Consider the following 25,405-nt stretch of genomic DNA (forward strand, 5'->3'; position numbering starts at 1 on the left):
AGGGTGCTGGGGAAGGCAACTGCAAATGCTGAATGAAAAACTGAAGTCTGGAATCATCTTAGCATCCCCTTTTGTTATCCAAATGGCCTGAAATCAAGTTACCTTGCAGCGCTGGTAACTTTTGTGTCTCTATCTGTTTAGCTCCCTGCTGCCCTCAAAATATTCACTGCTGCCTGGAATATTATATATCCATCTCAGCAGGCAGCTCCTTCCTGAATAGGCTGTGAAATCATTTCAGCCTGTGCACGGAGACAGCATTCATCCCTGACTCAAACTGTGCGGGAAGCATTCGCTCCCTGTGAGCAGGGAAGGGACCAAGACAGGGCTGTGCAACCTCACACTCACCTGGGATGGAGCTTGCTTTTGGTGGAGAACCAAAAACAACAAACCCAGAGACTCCATCATGGAAATTCCAGCCAGGATCCTGCTCTCCCACCCCATATCCATCGCCTCTTTGGTCCCCAGAAGGTGCAGAAAGCTCAAATTAGGGATGGAGGAGGCCAAGGCTTGGAGATGGCTCCATCTCTCCATGAACAGCAGGAATTGCCCAGAGCAACAGCTCCCGCATGGATGTGGGTAATAAGATTGTGCTAATCCATATTCAACAGCAGAGCCTTTAAGGATTTATGAAGTTTTTAAATGCTATTTAAATGTATGTCAAGCTTTAGCATTATTTACTGCTATTAACATGTCATCACTTGGAAGATTAAAACCCCGCTGCTGATCCAAGACCAAGCAAGTAACCCCTTTTGCAACGCTAAGTTCAAAGGCAAGACAAGTCATTTCTTTCCCTTCTAAACAAAACAGTAATTCGGAAAAGGTTTGTGTTGACAACAAATTGAATGCAAATGAATCCAATTCTGCAAAAGCAGCTTTGGAGACATCATCCCTCCTGCTCCTCCCAATGGCGATGCCACGTCTGAGGTACTGGGGATTTCTTGAATGGAATAAGATCAGCCCGAGTCCTCAATCAGCATCCTGCATCCCACAGCTTTCACTATCCTCTGAGTTATGAACCAGCATCCATCCCAGCTTGCCTCTAAATACCCTCTTTCACTTAATGAAAACGGAAAAAGCTGTCAGGAATATAGATGCATTCAATATCTCTGGCACCAAGGGCACCGTGTTTTCCAGAAGTAAAGAGATTTCTAACGTGAGTGCTGATTTTATTGCACTGCAATATGAAGGGAGCTATTATTGTGGAGGAGAATGTTAAGATAATGAATCAAATATGAGGCTAAAAAATGAAAAAGCTGCTTTTGTCCCCAATTTCCCCCTCCTCCTCCTGATGGTAATCAACACCAAGCAAGGGGAGAGCAGCTGCTTGGGACTTGCTGCTTGTAGCTCATTTAAGGTTAGAATATTGCCTGTTCTCCTTGGCTGGCATTCAGGGGAGAAGCCAGCCCTGCCTCGGAATGGCCCTAGTCTGCTGCTTTCCGAGGCATTTCAATGCAGAGGGTTTGCTCTAGGGGGTACAAGAGCACTGAGAAGCTGCTCTTTGCACATGCAAGAGCAGTTGCGCATGTAAAATAAATCCAAAGACTTTTGCACATCAAGAAAATCAATAATTCATGCAGACCACTGGGAAGTGACAATAGAATCATAGAACCCCAGACTGGTTTGTGTTGAAAGGGACCTTAAAGCTCACCCAGCTCCAACCCCTGCCACGGGCAGGGACCCCTTCCACTGGAGCAGCTTGCTCCAAGCCCCTGTGTCCAACCTGGCCTTGAGCACTGCCAGGGATGGGGCAGCCACAGCTTCTCTGGGCACCCTGTGCCAGCGCCTCAGCACCCTCACAGGGAAGAGCTTCTGCCTAAGAGCTCATCTCAGTCTCCCCTCGGGCAGGTTAAAGCCATTCCCCTTGGCCTGGCCCTACAGGCCCTTGTCCCAAGCCCCTCTCCAGCTTTCCTGCAGCCCCTTCAGGCACTGGAGCTGCTCTCAGGTCTCCCCTTCAGGAGCCTTCTCTTCTCCAGGCTGCCCCAGCCCAGCTCTCTCAGCCTGGCTCCAGAGCAGAGCTGCTCCAGCCCTCCCAGCATCTCCATGGCTATACATGTATTTATTGCAATGATATTGCAATAGCAATTGTACTATATATATTGCAATTTGCATGGGTAATGCTATTTGGATTTTGGTGACACCCAAAATCAGGGATTCCCTGCAGTGACATCTATGGAGAAAACCACCCTGCAGATGATGCTATTTGAGAATTCCTGCCTTGCTTCCCATCCAAACATACCTTTCTGGCTCCAGAGCTCCTTGCCTTTACGAGTGGCTGTAAAACTGGATCTGCTAAACAGCAGAGTCGAAGCACGTCAAGCTTCCCCAGAGCTAATCAAGTAAAAAGCAAGCATTTCTTTTATTATTGATTTTTCCTTCCATAAATTGATATTTATAGACCAGGCGTGCACAGAGGCCATGGACTGCAGAGGGAAAAATCCCTTTTATTCCCCTTTTCTACTACATTAAGCACACATCAGCCACTAGAGAATACACCGCCTTCCAGCCCCTTGAGCAACTAAGAGATTAAAAAGCAAACTAAATACAAGGGAATCTTGCAAAGACAAAGGGAGCTTTGGCAATACAAAGCCCTCTGCACAAGGAAACGTTTAACATTACTGTCCCCAAGAGATGAAGAGCCCAACCTGCAAAATGCACATTGCAAGTCTGAGGAGTGAAAGAGTTGATCTGGGTTTATACTCTTAGGAGGGAACATCTACCTCTGCACTGATGCCTTATTACTCTGTAACTGCTCTCAACGTAGAGCTTTGGAGATTGATGAAATACCAAAGTGAAACAGAGGCAGCAACAATTTACTGCACTGGGCTGACAGCTCCTGGCCATTTATAACTTAATTCCCTCCAGAGCTTGGTGGTTGCACTGCAGAGTCCATAGATATTAACCCTCAGCAGTGACCTTTCAGAGATTTGTTCTTTTGTGCCACTTGCTGCTTCTTTAGAAGGGAGAAAAAGGGGTTGAAGAGCTTTTTGTGCACTTATTTCTACCTTATTACAGTGGCAACACCTTCACCTTGCTAAGGAAGACGAAATACCATTAGAAAACATGCCCTGCAAAGACACAGGAGTGGAAAAGTCAGAGGTGCTTATTCCTGAGGTCAATATAAAAGCTGCTGAAGGAGCACCTGGGCATGGCAAAGGGGAAAGGGCAAAGCATGAGGTTCTTTGGCAATTTAACAACAAATGGGTTTTATACACACTGGAAACTCCTTGGATAGTCCGGATAGATGTAACGTATGGATGCAGCTGGTAGGAAAGAGATTTCTCTGCTTCGCTGCAGGATTTGGGCTTCCTTCATAATTATACACAAGGAGTACGAGGCCATAACGAGGAGTTGCCACTGAGTGCCAGCAACTAAATTGAAATGTCTTGTTGAGAGTGATATGAAATGCATCCCTGTTTGGCTGAGAAGAGCAGTGAGGAGATGGGATTGGTACTGGAGAATGAAACACAGGAAGAAGGATAAAGAGAATTAAAGGTACGCTGCAGAGGCAGAAGAGTAATCAAGTTGGTGCATTCATGCTTTGCTCTGAGTGAAGTAAGACAAATGAACACTCCCCGCTCCTCAAATGCTTCATCCATTGCTTGATGGCTTGCTTAAAAAAGGCAGAGACACAAATCATTTAGGAGCAATCATAAAATTACACATGCCCTGTGCCTTGCACCAGCTGGGATAGAGCCGAGCTGCTGCTTCGTGATGCACCTGCATCCTCACCCATTCAGTTAGCTCAGCACCCAACAGGACCCAGCAGATTGACAGCTTTCCCCAAGCCCAGTTAGACAGATGCACACATGCCTTGGGTCCTTCTTTCTGCCCAAGAAGAGCAGGTTCCTTATCCCAAATCCAATCACAAAGCTCAGGTGTTGGGATGATGAACATCAGCCAAGCTCAAAGCCCCAGTATTTGAGCCCTCAAGTTGCTCGGCATCATAGAGGTTGAAGTTGGATCCTAAGGAATTGTGACACTGAGGAAAACTGGGCAAAACCCAAAGCTGGGCTCAGGATGTGGATCACGATCATGATCCCAACCTTCTCCCTGGCATCCTGCAAGTTTTCCACCAAAGTGGTTTGCTGCAACACAGAGAGGCCATGTCCTGCACGGAATGTGACAAAGGCCCAAAGGGCAAAGATGGAACAGTTCAACACACTTATTCTTCCCAAAGCTCAAGGCACTGTCACCTCTCCACACCAACAGTGCCAACCCCTTTCCCCTTGGATCAGCAATTCAAGGACAATATTCTCCCCCCAGCTTTCTGCTGGCAGCTGCTGGGGATGAAGCTGCGTCTGGGCTGACAGCTCCTGGCAACACAGATGGCCATTTATAACTTAATTCCCTCCAAAACTTGACAGAATCAAATCTGATTTATATTTAAAGCCCAGAAATGGTGAGCAGATGGGAAGAACAAGGTTCTTCATCTGAAGAGCATTTAACGGCACGACAGAAAAATCACAACACTTGCTCAAAAGCACTTGATATTCATCAAGGCTCATTGCCCTCTCTGGTTCTTCTCCCCATCCTTCCCAATTAAAAGCATCATGTTGGCAGGTTAATGGGTAACACAACAGGCAGCTCCTGTAATGGGCTCTTGACATCCTGTGAGGCAGATGGAAGTGGTTGCCTCTATCCCGGCACTTCCTCACCTCTTTTCTGTGCCCGCTGCATTTCCTAGTGGTAGCACAGCAGAAGTCCATTGCTCATTCACATGCTTTGGAGAAAGCACTTTAGAAATGTGGAGCATCACAGTTAGGATTAGGTACAAAATTGTCCCCCCACCTCGGTTTTCCATTTGGACCATGTGAGACTTGAAAACGAAAGCTCATCCTTTGAAATAAGAGCTCAACGTGCCACATATTTCTCCAAGAGATTCTGCTTTATTCCACCACTATTCTGCTTTTCACTGCAAGCAGAAACACATAAAAAGATAAAATCATTTCATTCCCGTTTAGATAAATCCCCCATATTTGGAAAGCGTAACTATACACCTACAGGGCAAACCCAATATTACACCCAATGTGATAAAAAGAAAGCTTTTGCTTGGGAGCCCCAAAAGGCATCAGAAAAAGGATCAAATTCAACACTAAATCAACACAGTTTTGAGAGAGAGAATTCTGGAAAGATCCAAGATATTCACCTCCCCCCTTAGAGAGGGATAGCCCCAAAAGTCCTCTCCACATTGAGCATCTGTGATTCTGTGATTGTGAATGCCCCATCCCTGGCAGTGCTCAAGGCCAGGCTGGACAGGGCTTGGGGCAACCTCATCTAATGGAAGGTGTCCCTGCCTGTGGCAGGGCGTTGGAACTGGATGAGCTTTAAGGTCCTTTCCAACTCAAACCATTCTATGATTCTATGATGAAGAGCTTAATTACCTCTGCTGGAAAATTGTGTGGATTTTCAGGCATCATTAACGGCAAGGGGGTTTATGAGGCATTACGAATTCTGCTAGATTTATAATTATGGTTTATTTTGGTTAATATTTATGCTCCATTGGAAGAGAGCTGTAAAAACAGACATAAAAGGGTTTGCTAACCTACGCATGCCTTGTTTTTGGATGCTATTACTTGCTCAATAATTAGATTTCAGGAGTGTGTTATGAGGCAGCCAGAAGTCATAAGCTATGAATTTTGCTGAGGATGCTCTAGAAAGTGCTAGGACATATGCCACCCAAACACAAATCTCAGATGGAAATGGAGGGGAATTAACTAAAAATGAATTCTTTTCCTCCTCCAGCACAGGGAAAGAAGCCAAGGGGACTCCAACAGGATCCACCACGTACCTGAGGAAGCAGCAGGGAGCAAACGATGCCCAAAGTGGCCTCAAAGTTGTCTTTGAGCCAGAGCCCAACGGCATGGATGCAGCCTCGTACATGGATGATGTTGAGCAGCTCCAGGCGCTGGAAGAAGGACAGAGAGAAGCATCATTGAGATGTTGGGTTGGGGGGAGACGTAGTTTCTTGTGTTTGCTCCTTCTTGCAAGCCAGAAGAGTGGTGTGGGAAGTGTTTGGGAATTGATTTCTTGGCTTGGACCTTTCCCTGGGTTTTCTTGACAAAAAACTGTCCCTGGGAGCTACACAGCACATCCATAGAGACGCTGCAGCTCCCTGCTACAACAGAGCCCCGTGGTTATCTCTGAAGGCCTCAAAATCAGCTTCTCTCCTACCACCAAGCCTCAAACCCAACGGAGGACCAGCATTTCTTGGAGCTGATCCAGAAAGGCCACGATCCAAACATGGCTCAAGCTTGCCTGTGCTCTGCAAGCCTGAGGTGCCAGAGAAAAGCAATAGAAATGAGTTCATACACAGCTGCAGCAGCAGCCATCCTCGGTGTGGAAGAGCTCACCTGCAGGTAACTGTTTGGGTTGAGGGAAGGAGAAGCAAGACTCATATATATGAAGGAAATAATAGTCTCACCTCTTTATCCAGCGTCCTGTATCCACACAGGGTGTTAATGACTTCTCCAGGGACCTGTGAACAGAGAATCGATGAACAGACTTAGCCTGGGGGATGCCAAAGGGGAAATAGAAGAAATAAGCATAACAAGAGACAGAAGATCTCATGCAGTTGCCTTGACCAAGCAGTTACTCCCAAACCTCACTTCGATGCTGAAGCCATGCACGTTGGCAGTAAGCTGTTGGGGTTTTTGTTTGAGCTTATTTTTTAATCACTTTTCTCTCCAGATTCTGATGTTCCAGGGGATGTCCAGGTCTATCTAACACATTTCCAGTGATTCGAGCCAGGACCACCTCCACATCACACAAGCATTTAGCAAAGCAGCTCTTGCAAAACATTGCCCTCATTTCCTTCCTTCCATTCCAGCCACATTTTCTAACACCTTCAGTCACGTCCCTCCCTCATAATAAAGGGAATTGCACAGGGATTAAATATATTGGGCTCTCCAGAAATCAAGAGGGGATTACCCAAAGTCTTCCACCCTCTTGTGGAGGTTTTAGACATCCTGAAGGCTTAGATCTTTTGCCCAAAAAGAATGTTTCAAGAGTCACAGCTAATGAGAGAAATCTCAGCTACTGTTCAGTATCTCAAAAGTATTTCTTCTGCTTCTCCCAGGATGGAAAACAGTACCTTTTGGGTTACAAAACTGATTCCTGCTCATCCTAAAAGAAAACAAAGCCAGAGTAGCCCCAGCACATCCTGAGCTAGTTGGATACTTGGAATTGATCCATGATGGGTTTGGTTTTTGGCTTGTTTCATGGCTCAAACAGCAGCTTCCATGACACCACATTATTTCTACTCTGTGCCCTTCAAATAATCGTGTGCTGAAATTATGATGCTTTCAGAGAGATGGTTTTGACAACCAGTAAAAGCTCCTGAACAACAAACCAAAATCATCCCACACTTTGGAGGCACAGAGATGAAAGAGAGAAATGAGCACATTCATTTAGATGTGGATTATGCTCTCCTGCAAGACACAACATAAAGAAATGTGCACCTCCAGGCAGACTCCAGCCCTAAAGCTGCAACGTGTTCCTCTTATAATTGGCAGGGAAATTACTGCAGTGCCACCCTACCAAGAGCTTCCATACCTACCACATTACTGACAGCGCTAACAAAAATCCCATCCCTCACTACTTCAAGGCACTATTTACACATTGGGCACAGTTAAGGAGACTTATTAGTCCCTGTGCATATGAGAGACTTGCAGGGAAATCTGGAGATCAGCAGCAAAGCACCCATCAGCATCACTGGGAGACATCTCATCCAGGGTTGGGACCATGAAATGGGAAGCCTTCAGCATAAGGGGGAGTTTCAATGCTCTTAATGTAAATGCTGTCACCTGGAGTGGTATAAAGAATGTGTACATGTCCATGTGCTTTATATTAAAAACAGAACCCATTTTGTCTTGACAGCTTTCAGTTGTCCTTGCTTTTCAGACTCACTTCCATGGACTCCTGCTGGTGAAACACCATTGCTTTCGGTTGTCTGAACACATCTGGCTATGGTACAAATTCATCCCTTTTCTTCCTTCTGTTAAATAATGAAGGGTTTCTCAGCCACCTCCAGTCCTGCCAATTTGTTCAAGTCATTCCCTCAGCTCCTTTTATTTGGGAGAAGTGTGGAAGATGGAAAAGTGAAGGTTCGGTCTTGCTTGACTTTTGTCAAGGTCTTGCGTAGAAGAGAAAGCCAGAGCTGAATTGGATTTCTAACATAAACCAAGTCAGAAGCCTTCATTGTTCCAGAATGCATTTTGATGACTTCAGAGATCACAAAAGAGCAACATGCAGCCATTTAAAAGCCACGGAGGGCAGAGGAGTGCAAGCTTTGCACTTTCTATTTAACCAACTGCTTTTCTGGTCAAAAGCAGTGCCAAGTGTCAGCGGTGACACTTCACAAAGCAATTGGAGACACTGCACTTGGCAGAGGCACAGCTCTGCTGCTCCTGCCCTGGGAAGGCACAAATACATTGGAAAAACAGGCAGAAAAGCAGTTAGAGATAAGGATCCAGTTTCACATCCTCAAGCACGTGCAGGTGCCTTAGGCAGTGGAGCTGCTCTAAGGTCTCCTCTTAAGGAGCCTTCTCTTCTCCAGGCTGAACCAACCCAGCTCTCTCAGCCTGGCTCCATAGCTCCAGATGGAGTCAGTATCCACCTGCATCCCACATGGATGGGGCTGTATCTCATGGCTTGCTCTTTTCAACATCTTTTGTCCTTTCCATAATATTCAGCTTCAAAATGACCCCTTCTGGCACTTCTGCGTCAATCTCAAAGGTCCTCTAAAACATTTGCTTAGGTGCTTCACTCTCTTCCATTCATGAAGGTACAAATAGAGACAAAAAAGAAGGGTTTCTCTCCCTAAAACCCATTGAATTTATAACTGGTTGATAAAAAGCTTATTCACAGTAGAGAGACCATCATGTTCACCTTTACCTAATGCAAAAGAACTCATACGTGTGCCCACGTGGTCCCTGGTTATCCTTCCACCTGCATGACCAATGCAAGATCTTCTCTTCAGCCCTCAAGTGACAGACTTTGGTGGAAAGGGTTTTCAGTGGGGCTTGTGTGTTGCTGAGACCCAGCCAGGTATGGCCAGAGTATCACACACAGGAACCTTCTCATAGAAGCATAGAATAGTTAGGGTTGGAAAGGACCTTAAGATCATCCAGTTCCAACCCCCCTGCCATAGGCAGGAACACCTCACACTAAACCATGGCACCCAAGGCTCTGTCCAACCTGTCCTTGAACACTGCCAGGGATGGAGCATTCACAACCTCCCTGGGCAACCCATTCCAGTGCCTCACCACCCTTACAGTAAAGAATTTCCTCCTTATATCCAATCTAAACTTCCCCTGTTTCAGTTTTAACCCATTACCCCTTGTCCTATTACTACAGTCCCTAGTGAAGAGTCCCTCTCCAGCATCCCTGCAGGCCCCCTTCAGACACTGGGATGGAGATGCTTCTCCCACCTTCCCAGCCATCAAGGAAAACCCCCAAGACACCTTTGTAATATCAGCAAATAGCTCCAAATAGACATGCAGGAGCTTATGGTAAATGCAATTATGGGATGTTCACTCTGCTGGTTAAACTACACTGCTATTAGCTTGTTTTGTGCTGCAGACAGCAGAAATCTCCCAAGGGAGCTGGCCCCTTTAATCTTTTTCATGTACTATTGCTACTGTGTCAGGCTGGTTTCTTCACTATCACTCCCTGCAGTGCCAAAATCAGATCTCTGAACAACGAGGCCACACCTATCTACCTGCTTACTGTGGTGCCCAAGAACAGGCTTTATTTCTGATGGAGATTTAGATGCGTTGGGTGAGGTCTCGCTTCCCATAAAACCTCTCTGGTTGTCAGAGCCACATGCACGTGCTTTAATTCTTGAGACTAATGGAGAGGATTTACTGTGGACTTTCCCTCCCAGGAGCTGGCTGCTCCAGGGCCTCACTGGAGCATCCTCCACACCCAGCTCATTGCAGTGGGAAGCCAAAAACTGGCCTTATTTCTTACCCTGCTCTAGGAATCATCTGTGATTTCCTCTCTCTCCAGTATCTCCTTCTGCACTGAGGTCTTTTGTTTACCAAATTGTCACCCAAAACCATGAGGAGCCTAAAAATACTGAAAAATGCTCTTGACTCTCTCCAACACATCCTCACTCATAGTGCAACACATGAATTTCTAATTCCATCTTCAGGAGCTTTAGGGTTCTTAATCAAGACCCTGATTAGGGATGACGATTATATTTGCAGCTCATTTGCATGTCAGGCTTCAACTGATAATTAAAACACCTCAGATTTCCCTCTTTTTCCATTAAAAACCCAAGAAAAATGGAAGATTGATGATTTATTTTCCTTGTGCAGTTATTAAAGCCCGGGACATTGTTATTATTAATAACGCCAGAGGCAACGTTGATGCTCCTGATGCCCTGAACCTTGAGGAGGTTTTGTAACCAGGATTATGCTCAGCAAATACTATTTTAGCACCATTTATGGCATTTCTGGTCACAGCAACCAGGGATATTTGCACTTTTCCCCCCCTGCCTTGGCCAAGCTCCTGGCATTTTATCCACAGCATGTGTTAGATTGATTGCGATGAGGTGGACGGTTGTATTCAACAAGCGGGTGTCAGAGCTCTTAGCTTAATGTCGGCAGAGAAGCACTGCTTGGTGGGGGGTGTCTTGATGTTCAGCTCTGAAAATCAGCACAGGAGACCCTAATGGCTCTGAAAATCCACTCCCTGCTCTCTCCACCTCCATGCAACCCAACTCACAGTGTGTTGGGAATGCAGCCTTGCAAGGGCAGTTGCCCATGAGATGATTCTTACTCCATTGCACAAGGGTGGCTCTTTATCCAATCACCTCCCCAGTCCCCATTTTCAGCAGAACCCTCAAAAATGTCCACATTAGGAGCAGACACCAGCAACATGGTCCCCACATAGCACTAAACCCTGCAGCAGCAGGCTGAGAATCATGGAATCAACTGGGTTGGAAAAGCCCTTCAAGCTCATCCAGTCCAACCATTCCCCAGCACTGCCAAGGCCACCACTAACCCATGGCACTGAGGCCTCATCTCCATGGTGTGTGAACACTTCCATGGATGGTGACTCCAGCCCTGCCCTGGGCAGCCTGTTCCAATGCCTGAGCACCCTTTGGGCAAGGAATTGTTCCTCAGCTCCATCTAAACCTGCCCTCGTGCAGCCTGAGGCTGTCTCCTCTTGTCCCATCCCTTGTTCCTTGGGAGAAAAGAGCAACCCCACCTCATTCCAGCCTCCTTTCAGGTTCCCTTGGAGAAAAGTGTCCTCTTGGACAGAAGAGGAAAGGACATCAGCTCATTCAGATCAATGCTGGGAGGCAGCAGAGTCATTTTAAGATGTTGCTATTTCTTTGCAAAAGGATCCTCCAAACCATTTTGTGTCACACGTTAGGATGAAAACCAGGAACTCGACATTTCTAACAACTCCTCAGCATGATATGAATGCAACTAATGGCCCAGTGCTTTGGTATTTATTCTGCATTAAAACAGCAGAGCCTATTAAAATAGTGTAACCCATATATACATATATATATTCAAGGCCAGGTTGGACAGGGTTTGGAGCAACCTGGTCTAGTAGAAGGTGTCCCTGCCTGTGGCAGGGGGTTGGAACTGGATGAGCTTTAAGGTCCCTTCCAACCCAAACCATTGCAAGACTCTATGCTACATTTCGTAGTTTCTTTAGTGTCTCACACTGATGTGCTCTCAAACCACTCTGCAAGATGCTGCAGCACAGAAATCTGCAGGAATAACACATTGGAAGAAGGTGTTTTGCTGAAATACTGATTGAAACAGACCCACTGTCATGCCTTGGCTGCCTTACCTTCCTGATACAACACGTGTAGGGCACTCCGCATGCCAGCGGCCCGCTGCCATTGCAGGAGTGGTACTGGTTAACCTCCCAGTCCCGGTACTCGTCCCCACCACAGCAAGAAAACTGCCAAGAGAAGAAAAGGAGAGCATGAGATGTGCAGCTGAACCAACCCTAACCCCTCCAGCCCATCAACACATCTCCCTTCCCACCTTGCCCTGCATCTCCTTTGCAACACCACTGGCAACCCCAGTTATCTCCTGCTTTCCAAGACCCTGAATGGGAAGTTGAAGGCACTGTGTAGAAGCAGAAAAGTGGGTGTTTAGCCCCATTTTAGAGGTGGGCAGCAGTTAGAGATGCCTCCACGCATGTATTGGAGACACCCCTGCTTTCACCTAGGAAAGATCAGGCTCATTCATGCTTCACTGATTTAATTACAGGTGACTAATCTATCCTATTCCTGGGATGTGCAGGAGATCTGGCTTTTTCAGCACCTTGAATGGATGTGTTTCTTAGCCCTTGAAGGCAGCTCAGCTGGTTGGTGCCAGTTGACAAAATGCTAATAAAGCTTCACAGTCTAACAGGGATTTCTCTTCCCGTCAAGTTAAATTAGAGATCAAATGCTACAGCTACAAAGGAAAAAAGATGCTTTTTTCTTCTGTTCACACAATAAAGAAAAAAAAAAGTTTAATGAAAGTCATTTTCTGTTCTCCACAGAATAAAAATGGGCTTATTATATACAGAGTCATCTCTCCTCTTGGTAAACAAGCTTGAATCTTTACATGCTTCCCTCAAAGAAAAGCCTGAAGTGAGCAGGAGAGGTGAGTGTGCTGGGTAAAACAGAGGAAAAACCACGTTCTCCCCATTCCTTTAAGCATCACACTATCAAGGAGCAGGTCTGGGGAGAGGTTTTACCCTGGGAGCATCTGCTTCTCTTGCTGCTGATGGGCTGGTGGCAATACTTGGCCAACAGGAGACAAGCTACCAGCTCTTGGGGCTCTCCTGGCCTCCTCCCATGCCCAAATGGGCAGAAACAGCCAGCAGCAGCCAACCCACACATTTACAACTGGTTTCTAATTTCCTCCCTTTAATTCCTCTACTGCTTTTAATCTAACTTGAATCAGTGAGGGAGGTCAGCTTGAGGAGTGACCTAGAAAGAGGGGGAGAAAAACACCTCAAGGGCTACTTGTTAGTGCTGCCCATTTGACATCCCCATGCTGTGAAGAATGCTTTTATATCTGCACAAAAATCGGTCCAAAATCCTTACAATGAGGCTTTCTAGCTGCCAGGAAGCCTCATGGGGATGGTTTCTTCCCTGCAAAGAGAGGTTTAGCCACAACTACTGTTGTATCTATAAGCTGGGGCAGACTTCAGTGTGGGTTTTACTTTCATGCAGGCTCCTGGAGCTCAAAGGAGCATAACAAGAAGAAAAATTAAAGATAGCCCATGGAAAGAGCCTTGCAAGTTGCATCTGAGGAGCTCTCAGTGTTATGGACCACTGTCAGCACCAGTGAGATGCAGCCTTGGAACAGCTAAAACCATCATCCTCAATCGAGCCATGCTGGTGAAAGCTGCCTTTAATCTTCCCCAGGAAGACAGGGAGAGCTTTGCAAGCCCAACACCCTCATCCATCGCTTCGAGCCTTACTTTGAGTTTGGAGCCACTCGGGTTCGAACAAGAACAGCAGCTCCAGCAGCTCTTTGAAATTCAAATCCTATGTGCAGTGAAGCAACGTGAGCTCTCCTCTTCTACCTGTTCTTAGCAACCCATTAAAGAAGGATAAAGCGAGGAGCAGTGGAGAGCTCCAGTTACTGACTTGAGGCAAACCCGGGCTTTTGAGTCATCGTGGTCTCCAGCCTCGCATCCAAGGGCTGCAAAGGCAGCAGTGCAGCAAAAATGAGGGATAAAAACCTAACAACTATTATTTCCTTGAGGGTAATGCATGTCCGTATCTATTTGCTCACAGGCAGTCAGACTGAGGAGGTGTCAACAGGTAAAACCACACTATTTGCATCCTGGCATGTAAAATATGAACGTATGGCCACATAAATACTGGTTCTTTTTACTGCACGATACTGGTGGCAGTGTGTGAAGACAGCTGGCTCCAGTTTAAAGCATCACTTGAGAGGCAGTTGAAGCAAAATTCAAATCCTAAGGAGCATAGTGTGGTTTTGCCTATGTGTCAGCTAACTGATGCATAGACAACGATTTTAATAAGGAAAAAGGCAAAAATTACCACAAAATGATAACAGGCTGCTCTGAGCTTGTGTTTTAGCAAAAGAGCAGGTCTGGGTGCAATCCATCCAGACTGACTGCAAGTTTTCAGCATCTCAAAGGGAACCGGGCTGCTCAGGTCCCATAAACCCAATCCCCCCTCTCTTCACAGCCATTATTCCTCTGCATTGCTTCTCCCCAGTCCCTCGGGATGAAACAACTCTGCATTTCAATCACTGACATTGCTGCTGCTCCTGAATAATAAACAGAAAAGCTCATAGCACAGAGCTGCATGTTCTTGCAAAGCTCCTTCTCACAAGATAAAAGATGCTACTGTTGAAGACTTATCAACACTCTAAGTGGCCAGAAGTTCTTTGAGAACAGAGAGAGACTTTGAGATGAAGACCTTTCCCTGAAAACTTTTAATAACATCCAAGTGAAGAAGTAGATAGGGAAAAATGTAAAAATAGGGTGAGATGAAAAGATAAGTGCCTGATCCTCGCTTCCTTGGAGGCACAGAAACCTTCCTGCAGTTCTATCTGCTCTATCTGGAGATTTGTGGTCTAACCTCCTTGCCAGGGTTCATTGAGGATGGCTCCAGCATGGACTTTCTACTGCTCATTTGTCATTCAGAGGTCCGAATTATAGCATCCTCTTCGAAAGGCTGGAGTAAAGCTTGGAAAGATTCAGATCTTCCTCAGAATCAGTCGTATCTTGAGACCTCCAGAGCACTCCCAGGCCTCATAATGCGCTCAATTCGGTAATGATGACTCCAAGAGTCAAAAGGTGGTTTCGAAGCCAAGAGAGGGGAGTGTGAAGGGCACCACTGGCCTTAAATTCCAGCTACATCAAAGGAGCTTCACAATCTCCTTTTCTTCAAAGTGAGAGATAAGATGCACAGATTTATGATGCTTCAAGCAATAATGAAAGGAGAGAAATCTGGCCAAGGTGAGAACACGCAAAGTTCATCTGAAAGCAGCTTTGCTGACAAAGCCTGCTTCTGCTCTCCAAAACCAGTTCAGCAAATAGAACACCACTGCCATTTTCCTCCAGATCTCAAGTTTGGTTTTTTTTCCACTTCTCTTTTCATTCACCAAATGCTTTGAGCCAAGTGCTTCACTCCCACATTTACACAAAGAGGGGGTGAACCAAATATCCTCAGCAAAACATGAGCAAACCAACATACCCCAAATGCCCAGGAAATTGGGAAAACCAAATGATACATTAGAGCCAACCAACACACACTTAATGGTGCAGAGAATACCTTCAAATCCTGACTTTCCTTGGCTGTTTAATGCTCAGGGTGATGCATCACTACTTTGCTGAAGCTAAACCTTGGCTTTCAAGAGAAACACATCTAACCAGGGCTCAATGGTGGGAATTAGGAAGACGTATTTAACACTTAATTTAACAGCTAATTTAACACTTCATTTAATATTTAGGACCTCAAACAAACTACATGGTGTATGAAATACAGCTGCAGCGTAGCTAAAGTCAGCTTAAAATAACATGAGGACTATTTCATCGACCTGCAGGTTGGCTTGAGGATGGGACATGGCTCCTGCCAACTCCTGGCAGGCTCCAAGCAATCAATATCAGACAGGATATGCAACTACACACCTAAAGAAGTTAAAGCAGACTGCACCAAGCCCCCAAATTGGCCTGGACATAGCTCTTGCTCCTGGTGCTGCCCACGAAGGGGTCTCCTCTCCTTCCAGCTACTGCATGAAAACAGCTTATCCCCAGTTTTCCCATTGAGAAAAGGGCTTGGCCAGCTACTGAGGACATTGCAAGTAAAGAGACTTTCCTAAAGTGCCTATCTAAGCTCACTGCAGCCCTGAAGCAGTACATGTTTTACTCCTCAGTCTTTCTCTATGCAGGTTGGGGTAGTGACTAAAAAGCTTTCAGGTGTTGGACACCAGTTTCTCATTGAGATTGGGAAATAGAAATACCCTGGCATGGTCCATACCATGGTGTGGAGAAGAAGATGCCCTTTGCAGCAGGATAACTCACCAAAGAGCCTTGTGGGGTGAGCTTGGAGAGCAGCATAAGGCAAAACTGTGCAAACAGAGCAGTGTCGACCTCAAAAGATCAAGATATTTGAGACGGATCAAGCAAAGTAACCCAGGGATGGGAGCAAACTCTAAAAACACAACAGAAACTATCACTTATGCTTCAGTGAGGCACAGATTGACCATTCCTTAACCCCCAGCCCCCCCCAGTGCCTCCTCCACAGCCAAACCTTTTCTTGTACAAAATCCAAGATGTTCTTGAAGTCAAGGTCATCGTAATAGTGCCTGATGCCCTCTTGGATGTTGGAGTGGAAAACTGCATTCATCTGGAGACAGAGCAAAACCCAAAACATGGCTTGCACATGGAACAGTCACAGGGAAAAGCATGCAAAACATGAAGGATTTTCCTTAGCAAGTGTTGCCTGCTGTTACTGCAGTAAGAACTGAACCCACATGCTGGGACAAGCATCTTGGGGCAAAATTCATCACTGAGAGTTAGCAGCATCATTCCTGAGCTCTCAAGGTGAGCAGCACCCATCGCACCTCCCCGTCCCCTGCACATGCAAGCAGACCCACCTGATTTTTCCTATTACATTTCATTATTCAGGTGACTTCTTCACAGTCTCCCTCACTCTCCAATCCCATTGGATTTTAATCACTGGCGGGGAGGTTGTTCTGCTGCAGTAGGATTGGAGGAGGCGGAAGGGACTGTGACAACCAACACGGCTGGCTGCAGGGTGATTTATCTATGGGATGAGCTACAGGCAGGAGCAGAGACCTCATCAGAGCCCTCAATCTCTCCTAATCCCAACAACTCATTCTGCAATTCAATCACACCCTGAAAGGGAACGGTGCAGCCAAGGCTGGGGCTGTCCCTGCTGCTCCTCCAGCCCTATCTCCGAGGACACTTTGACACATTCAGGCACTCTACATTAAACACTAATTGAATCGAAAATGTCTTTTACAGATGCCTGGGAAGCTTATTAGTGAGCTGGGAATGAAGGCTCGGAATGGCCTGTAGAGCCCGGCACAGGTTTGCCGTTGACTCCTGACAAAGAGCCAAGCACAACTATTAATGAAGGGAAAAGGAGCTTGTTCTATCTGAGCTGGAAGCAGGGGAAAAGGGGGGGGAAGAAAACGTTGTTTTTCATAATTCACTCTGACATGAAAATTAGAGGTTGGGCAAACCGGGAACGGGGAGAAAGAAAGAGAAATGAAGGCACGTCAGAGCGTCAGACAAAGCGAGGGAGCAGCCGGAGGGATGTGAAAAACCTGGAAGGAATTGCTCACATCTGAGTTTGTTCAAATGCTCATCCCTGGTTTTGCCCACCTCTAAGCCCAACACAACGGGCAACACCCGGGTTTTACCGTTCTCTGCTTGGTTTAGCCCAGATAGGCTCATCGCATCCCCCAGTCCCATTGCCCTCCAAGATGCCAGCCTCTGGAATTAAACCTCGGTTTTAAGGTGGGAGATAGATGTTGCAGTTCTTGTTTAGGAGACCTCTCCACCCTCCTCCCTTCCAGGACACCAAACCCATTATCTCCAGTAATCTCCCCAAAGCCATTTGCATATGAACAGAGCCCATTTCAATGCTCAGTAGCTCCAAGGCCACTAAATTAATTCCTCGTCCCTGCTTATTTAATATAAAAATCCAATTAAATGTGTTTTCAACAAGTTTAATAAACAAGCATTGTTCCAAATGCAGATTTGTGCCTCTGAAACAATTTCAGGCAAGTGGATTCATCACTTGTTGGATCTCTTTTCTCTCTCCCTCATTGTTTGATTTTTAATTAGGTTTTGATATTCCCTAATACATTTAAATTAAGGGACATTCAGACTTTAATGGTTTCTACTCAATCCAGGAGTTTAGTTACAAAGCTGCAATCCCCTCTCCTGATGGTACCAGTGTTTCCCAATTGCATTCCTGCAGTGCAGGGTGGTGCTGAGCATCATCATGAGGCTCAAAGGTGGAACAAAGCAGAGGATTTAAAGATTAATTCCACAAAATACAGCCTCTATGTGGCAGCACACATTGATTTTCTATATGCGAGGACTCATGCAATCTGATTTCCTCAAAGAATATCTCTCCATCAGTACACTGTGGTTTTCAGGGATAAGAGGGGTTTGGAGAGCTCTGGGAAGCTGCTGGATGGAGTTGATGGCAGCATCCAAAAGGCAGTGTCCTTCCCTATTGCCTCCTTTCAACTTTGAGGCTCGCCAAGCACATCCCTTCCAACCCCAAGCTGTCACTGGTGCTCACCAAGCGCATCACTCCAAATCCCAAACTGCTTTTGGTGTTCCCCAAGCACATGATTCCTAACCCCAACCTGTCTTTGGGGCTGACCAAGCACATAAGGCCCAACCTTGATGGGTTTGAAAGCATCTTTGTGCATAAGGGAATCAACTTCTAGAGCCCTAAAGGAGGTGTTTCAGGCACTGTTCTCCCACCTCATGCATCCAGTGAGCCAGCGGAGATTGACATTAGCAATTTAATAGCTTGATCGATTGCAGGGGTGTGATTAAATTGAACATGGCAGGGTTCCTTCAGCAGAGGGCAGGCAGCCAGGAAGGACACACGTTGGAAGCATTCACCATCAGCTCTAACTCAAACTTGACCTTGCAAACGCAAGCTGGCAGTTACCGTGCTGGAGGTGAGGAGCTTAAAGAGTGCCCAGAGAAGCTGTGGCTGCCCCATCCCTGGCAGTGCTCAAGGCCAGGTTGGACACAGGGGCTTGGAGCAAGCTGCTCTAGTGGAAAGGGTCTCTGCCCGTGGCAGGGGTTGGAACTGGATGAGCTTTAAGGTCCCTTCCAACCCAAACCAGGCTGGGATTCTATGGTTCTCCCCACTGATGGCACGTGGGGTTGCAGTTTGTCACCGTTCAGCACCCAAAGACCTGCTGACTGCACCCACCTTGTTCTCAAAGATGATTTCAATGAACAGCAGCAGCAGCTCTGTGAGAAAGATCGCCAGAAGAACCCAGAAGAACTGAAAAGAGAAAGGGAAGGATTAGCCCTGCTCCAAGTCAGGCTGGGTCATCTGTCAGTGGTTAACCACAACGCGGGAGACCTGGAAACCAAAAGCTGCTTCAAAACACTTAAAAATCAGACAAATTTCATTATAAGCTCCCCAGGGGCCTGTAGATCTCTTCTAAAGATCTCAGTGCCAATAGAGGAAAGGAGGAAGAGAGGATTCAAAAAAGAAACCAAATGCAATTTGAATGGCCAAGACCTGCACAGGGAAATGGGTGAAATGGATGCAATAGAAGAAAATGTTATCGAAACATGGAATAGTTTGGGTATTTAACCTAATTCTGTTTTCTGCCAGTTTAAAGCCATTCCCCTTGACCTGTCCCTACAGGCCCATGTCCCAAGCCCCTCTCCAGGTTTCCTGTAGCCCCTTTAGGCACAGGAGCTGCTCTAAGGTCTCCCCTTCAGGAGCCTTCAGAGTCCAGGCAGTATTTCAAGCCTCTGAGGGTTGATTGTGGCAATGTTTCAGGCTGGAAATCAATGCCCTGATGGCACAAATGACTTGAACAAGAAGGTCTGATGTTCTTCCAGCCCAAACCCACCAGTCTCCCAGTGTGATAGGTCTCACATCCAGCTTTGCAGAGGTTGGAGGTCAAAGCTCTGCTCAGCTCACACTGGTCTCCCCAAGTCCATCAGCAACTTTTGAGACTCGCCAGAGAAAAGAAGGTGGAAAGTTACCATGGAAACCTTAGGAAAAACCCTAAAACAAGTTAAAAGAAATAATAAAGGGGGGAGGGAAAGGTAATTTATTACCGGGATATTCCATTTGGCCATTGGTTTATTCAAACACCCCATTTCCAAAGGCAGCACAGGAACCTGCATGCCCCTCAATTATTCCCCAAGCTTGGCAAAACCAAAGCACTGTTGCAGGAAAACACCACTTCATTCACCAAACCATCTGGGTTTTTAATTAACCACCCACCAAGGAGCCTTGTGATGTGTATTTGGTAAGAGCCGGTTCGTGTGGTCCCACTGGAGGAGCACCACTTCACCACCAGCTAAATCAGCTCCTAAAGCAGCTAAATCAGCTCCTAACGGGCCAGGTATCATTTAGGAATCCCATAATTAAGGACTATAATTAACCAAGCGCCTGGTATCTCGTAGGAAGAGATGACACACAAAGCTCTGCACGGAGCTAAAGCGCTAGAAACTGGGGTTGCTTCAGGAGGAAGCCCAAAGTGACATGGTTCACGGCTTTACCAAGCAGGACATGGCTGCATCTTGCAACACTGCAGCAAAAAAAAAAAAAAAAAAAGAGAAATTCAGGTTTGAAAATGTTTTTATTCCTTGGCTTTAGTTAAAGCCCAAAAAAATAAATAAGAGTGAATCACAGAATCATGGGATGGGATGGGTTGGAAGGGACCTTAAAGCTCATCCAGTTCCAACCCCTGCCACAGGCAGGGACCCCTTCCACTGGAGCAGCTTGCTCCAAGCCCCTGTGTCCAACCTGGCCTTGAACACTGCCAGGGATGGGGCAGCCACAGCTTCTCTGGGCACCCCGTGCCAGCGCCTCAGCACCCTCACAGGGAAGAGCTTCTGCCTAAGAGCTCATCTCAGTCTCCCCTCGGGCAGGTTCAAGCCATTCCCCTTGGCCTGTCCCTACATCCCTTGTCCCAAGCCCCTCTCCAGCTTTCCTGCAGCCCCTTTAGGCACTGGAGCTGCTCTCAGGTCTCCCCTTCAGGAGCCTTCCCTTCTCCAGCCTGAACAACCCCAGCTCTGTTGCCAAACCCCTCTGAAAGCACCAGCTCTTCCCAGAAATCAAGAATTTAACCCTTGGTGCAGGATGGTTTTCCTGCTCTTTCCAGTGCTTTGGCCATTGTTCACCGTGCACTGATTTTGCCCCTATTTCCTCCTTTTAGTCTCCATTTCTGCCCTACAGCCATACAAGCCGAGACATAAAAGGCAAGGTTTATGCAATACAACTCAGCCTGCTCTGTGCCTATCAAAATCAAGGCTAATCTCTAATACCCAGGTTTGGTATCTGAGTTATAAACAAGCGTGGGCATGTTGGGCACAAGTCCACGGGGTGCTGTCTGTCCCCAGCTATTAGAAAACTGATGCCTGAATGTAGCTTTCAAATGCTCCATCAGATGAGGGTCACAGGTAGCAAACCCCACTGTTTTCCAAGAAATCAAGCCCAGAAAAGAGCTGAGCTCACAGTCTTTATGAACAGGGGGAAAATGAAGCGTTATTTGGGAACAAAGACACTGCTGACTGCAGTCTATTGCAAGAGGGAAATTGGGAAGTCACATAGTTGATGCCCAGCTCCCCCTGGACACCCAACAATCCATAACCCTCATGCCTTCAGAAAGCCCATCATTTCCCTTATAATTTACAGGGGATTTGCAAGAAAAGCCATCACCACCTTGGCTCTCCAGCATCAGCCTTGAAAATAGAGCAGTCTGAGCAAAAACTACTTCTTCTCCCCTCAAAAAAAGGGTGAAAAGAGCATGAAATTCCTCACTGCTACATGGACATAGCAGGAAGTGCCCCTGGTTTTGCATCCATAAGGATTGCAGCAACCATCAGCAACTGTAATGCACATTTAGGAGCTGGCAAGATCCACGATCGTCCCTTTTACCTAGTGCACTGCAGCCCTCACTATCTGCCAGACTAAATATATCAGCGTTTTGGTCCTTAAAAAGACTTCAGCAGCAAAATCAAAGCAAAACTCCACATTAGGAGCATTTAACCCCAGCTTGAGCTGCTGTAAGCTTCAAAACCTCAAAGCAGTACACTGAGGAGCTGGTTTTTCCCCCACTTTCTGCCAAAATTCAGCCTTTACATGGAAGCGGTGACTCTTTGGCCAGGCTTCATTGCTCACATAGAATCATAGAATACTTAGGGTTGGAAAGGACCTTAAGGTCATCCAGCTCCAACCCCCCTGCCATGGGCAGGGACACCTCACACTAAACCATGGCACCCAAGGCCCTGTCCAACCTGGCCTTGAACACTGCCAGGGATGGAGCATTCACAACCTCCCTGGGTGACCCATTCCAGTGCCTCACCACCCTCACAGGAAAGAATTTCCTCCTTAGATCCAATCTAAACTTCCCCTGTTTAAGTTTGAACCCGTTACCCCTTGTCCTGTCACTACAGTCCCTGATGAAGAGCCCCTCTCCAGCATCCTTGTAGCCCCCTTCAGACACTGGAAGCTGCTCTGAGGTCTCCACACAGCTTCTCTTCCCCAGGCTGAACAGCCCCAACTTCCTCAGCCTGGCTCCATACAGGAGCTGCTCCAGCCCCTGAGCATCCTCGTGGCCTCCTCTGGACTTGTTCCAACAGCTCCATGTCCTTTTTATGTTGAGGACACCAGAACTGCACACAATGCTCCAGGTGAGGTCTCACAAGAGCAGAGCAGAGGGGCAGGATCACCTCCTTTGACCTGCTGGTCACGCTCCTTTTGACACAGCCAGTTCTTTATCCACCGAGTGGTCCATCCATCAGATTGATGTCTCTCCAGTTTAAAGACAAGGATGTCATGTGGGACAGTGTCAAATGCATCCCTGAGAGGAGCAAACCCTGTAGAGGAGGGACCAGGAAGGTGCCCAAGGATCTCACCCATCACAAAACAAAGCCCAGCCCGAACAGGGAAACTCCACAATAAAACCTTCATCTTGCCCAAGACAGATGGATGAGGGAAAAAATCCTCACTAAATTAAGACCCACCACAGGCAGCTCCCTTTAAAGAGCTCATCAATCCCAAGGCTCACAATAAATTATGGTGCTTCATTCCCTCAAATACCTTGACAAAAAGATTAATCACCCCCATTGCCATGATCAGGCTGCTCCTTCCCTCCTCTAACAAGTCTCCAGAGCTGTTTTGTTCATCATCAATCTCTGCTGAAGCCCAAGTGAGCTCAGAGGGAAAGCTCCCAGGGACCACGCTCAGGTTTTAAGAGGCATTCCTTGAGTTTGGGGAATAACCAGCAAGTTATTCCCCAGAATAGGGTTATTTTATACAAGCAATGTATAGCTTGCCTGGAGTGATCCCTTCCCATATATCCTCTGTGTGTTTGTTTTTCTGCCACCTCCACACACCAGTTAGTCAAGTTTCATTTCCCTGAAGCTTAAAACCTACTTGAAATACAGAGTTGGTCCAGAGTTAATGCTTCCAGCCATAGGTCTGGCTGTTATTGGGGTGCAAACCAACTGCTGCTTCATTTCCAGACCATAGGCAGCGTGCATCCACCTGCAATTCCCAGCTCAAACATGTCCTCACCAGGATGAATGTGGGTCAGGGATGAGCTGCAGGCACCAGTGGATGAATAAACCACACATACCCATCACCAGCCCAGGGAAGGAGCTTTGAGCCATGGATAGAGGCTGAGCATCACTCTCGAGCTCAGATGCACTCCAAACACCAATGGCCATGGGAGATTCAGATGTGCCCAGCCTACGTGTGGCTCCAATGGGATGTTGGATGGAAGAGGGATGCTCTGTTTATCCTTCTGCCCTCTTGATGAACTTTGCATTCAAATAGCATAGGCAGATCATAAAAGCTGCCTAATTCAAGAAATCAAGTGGGGGGGTTGCTGAGAACAAGTTACTGGTTGTACTTAGAACAAGACTCTACAAGGCCCATATAATGAGACCCTACAGGGGCAAATGGAGGAGGAATGGAGGGGTTCAAATCCCTTCTGTGAAGGGTGGAGATAACTTGATCCTCATTCAAGGCCCTATAGTCACCATTAAACCCCTATGGGAACAGGTATTCATGAAATAACCTCCCCAAAACTTCATTTTGTTCCATTCCTAGAGATGTTTCTCCAGCAAAGGAGCTAAGTCAGCCCCACTGAAGCCAATGCAAGGAAAGGCTTTGGACCTATTAATATAGAAGGGGTCATCAAGGGATGGAAAAGATGGATTTCCCACCCCAAGAAGAAAAGAAACTCGTGCAACCTCATTTCTCTTCCTTTAAAGCCTGCATCCCTCTGGTTTTGCATGCACAGGACTCTACAGCATGGTGCTTCTGAGCCTGCATCCTATTTTGGGACATCCAGAGCAGGAACTGGTCGTTCCCTCTTAATAAATGGGAACAGAGCAAACGTTCAGCTAGTGCAGAGGCGTGTGATGAATCCTTCCCTCTACCTGTGAGGCCACTAAATCATCCCCTTACCAAGCTCCTGCCGCCGCCTCTGCTTTCCTTGGGATCATGGCTTGAATTGAGCCCAGAAACACGAATCCGGTGGCGTTTCTCCTGAGACTGGGACTTTAAGCACTGCTTTGAAAGAGCTGTTTCTTCCTAATGACACGTTAGAGCTTTCTCCCACACAGAGTGGCCCTTTCTAAGGGTTCACTTCTCTTCTGACAGACAGTTGCACGCAGCCCTTCCTCATGAAAGCCCAAATCGCTGTTTATTCCCACATAGAAACAGCTTTCAGTGTCGCTTTGAAGGAAGGGGAGAAAAACACCCCAAGCTGTCAGCAGCGTCTCCTACACAGATAAAACAAGGACAACAAAGCCCAGATGAAGCCACTTTTGCAGAGCACCTTCTGTTCTAGCAGTACAGTAATAACCCTCTCTGCCCAGGACGCCCTTACTCATATAAACCATGCGATGTGCCCCTCCTGCCCATGCAGCCAGGCTGGGAGTCATTACCCCTATCTGGGTTTCATGGCAGCATTTGCCCAGCCTGGAGTCAGAATACTCATTTCAGGAGCTAAATAACCAAAAAGCCTCATTTCAGTCCCCAAAAGGGTCAGGAGCCTTGCAAATAATCAAGTGGGACCCCCTGAGAGACCCTGGGTACCAGCCTTACCTCCACTGAGCCCCACAGATACCTGCTCTGCACTTTCAAAGACCAAGTCTGCTCCTTACACCTGGCAGAAGTAGTGGTTTGCCCTCTTTTGGGCTTTTAAAGGCTGCAGCTGAGTCTACTTCTGGCTGCTGTTAACCCTTCCTTGGCTATAGCCCTGCTACCCTCTGCTCCCATCTCAAGGCCAGGATGGATGCTGCAGCTAGAATGTGCTCCTGTTCCCCAAAACCCAAAGAAAAGCAGTTTTTTATAGACAGGGATGGATGTTGCCTCTCAGACTTCCCCCTCCATCCATTCCATGAGCAATGGCTCCTTTCAGATCTAATTTATTTCAGTTTGAGGGCCAAGCAATCAGATTTCCCCTCTTTCCAAAGATCTCTGTTCCTGCAGCTTCCTCCCAAACAAGGGAAATACTTCAGCAGCACAATCAGCTCAATCCTTGACTGTGCTGAAAATCCTAACGCAGATTAAACCACTTGGATGCTATTAATATCATCTCAGACATTGCAAAACCCTCTCCTCAGCCTTATCCCAGTGCTCCTCAGCATCCCTTCATCGTGCCATGGGTAGCATTGACTTTGAGGGATGCTGCAG

At 46.8% G+C, this 25,405-nt stretch overlaps 1 protein-coding gene across 3 annotated transcripts in view; it reads right to left on the reverse strand.

Moving 5' to 3' along the window:
• Positions 1–25,405, reverse strand: part of LOC134170936 (tetraspanin-15-like) — a 40,805-nt gene that overhangs the window by 2,475 nt on the left and 12,925 nt on the right. Inside the window, exons 3-7 of one of the 3 annotated variants that reach the window (XM_062632738.1) lie at positions 18,938–19,012; positions 16,256–16,351; positions 11,812–11,925; positions 6,422–6,475; positions 5,789–5,905 (exon numbers count right to left, since the gene is read on the reverse strand). In XM_062632738.1, coding sequence (XP_062488722.1) covers positions 5,789–5,905; positions 6,422–6,475; positions 11,812–11,925; positions 16,256–16,351; positions 18,938–19,012 — 456 coding nt within the window. The remainder of the gene's footprint in view (positions 1–5,788; positions 5,906–6,421; positions 6,476–11,811; positions 11,926–16,255; positions 16,352–18,937; positions 19,013–25,405) is intronic. The other 2 variants (XM_062632739.1, XM_062632740.1) reach the window with 2 other exon arrangements.

Source organism: Pezoporus occidentalis, unplaced genomic scaffold (assembly GCF_034315485.1).
Source record: "Pezoporus occidentalis ecotype Australia unplaced genomic scaffold, CSIRO_AGI_Poc_V1 ctg396, whole genome shotgun sequence".
NCBI classification, from domain to species: domain Eukaryota; kingdom Metazoa; phylum Chordata; class Aves; order Psittaciformes; family Psittacidae; genus Pezoporus; species Pezoporus occidentalis.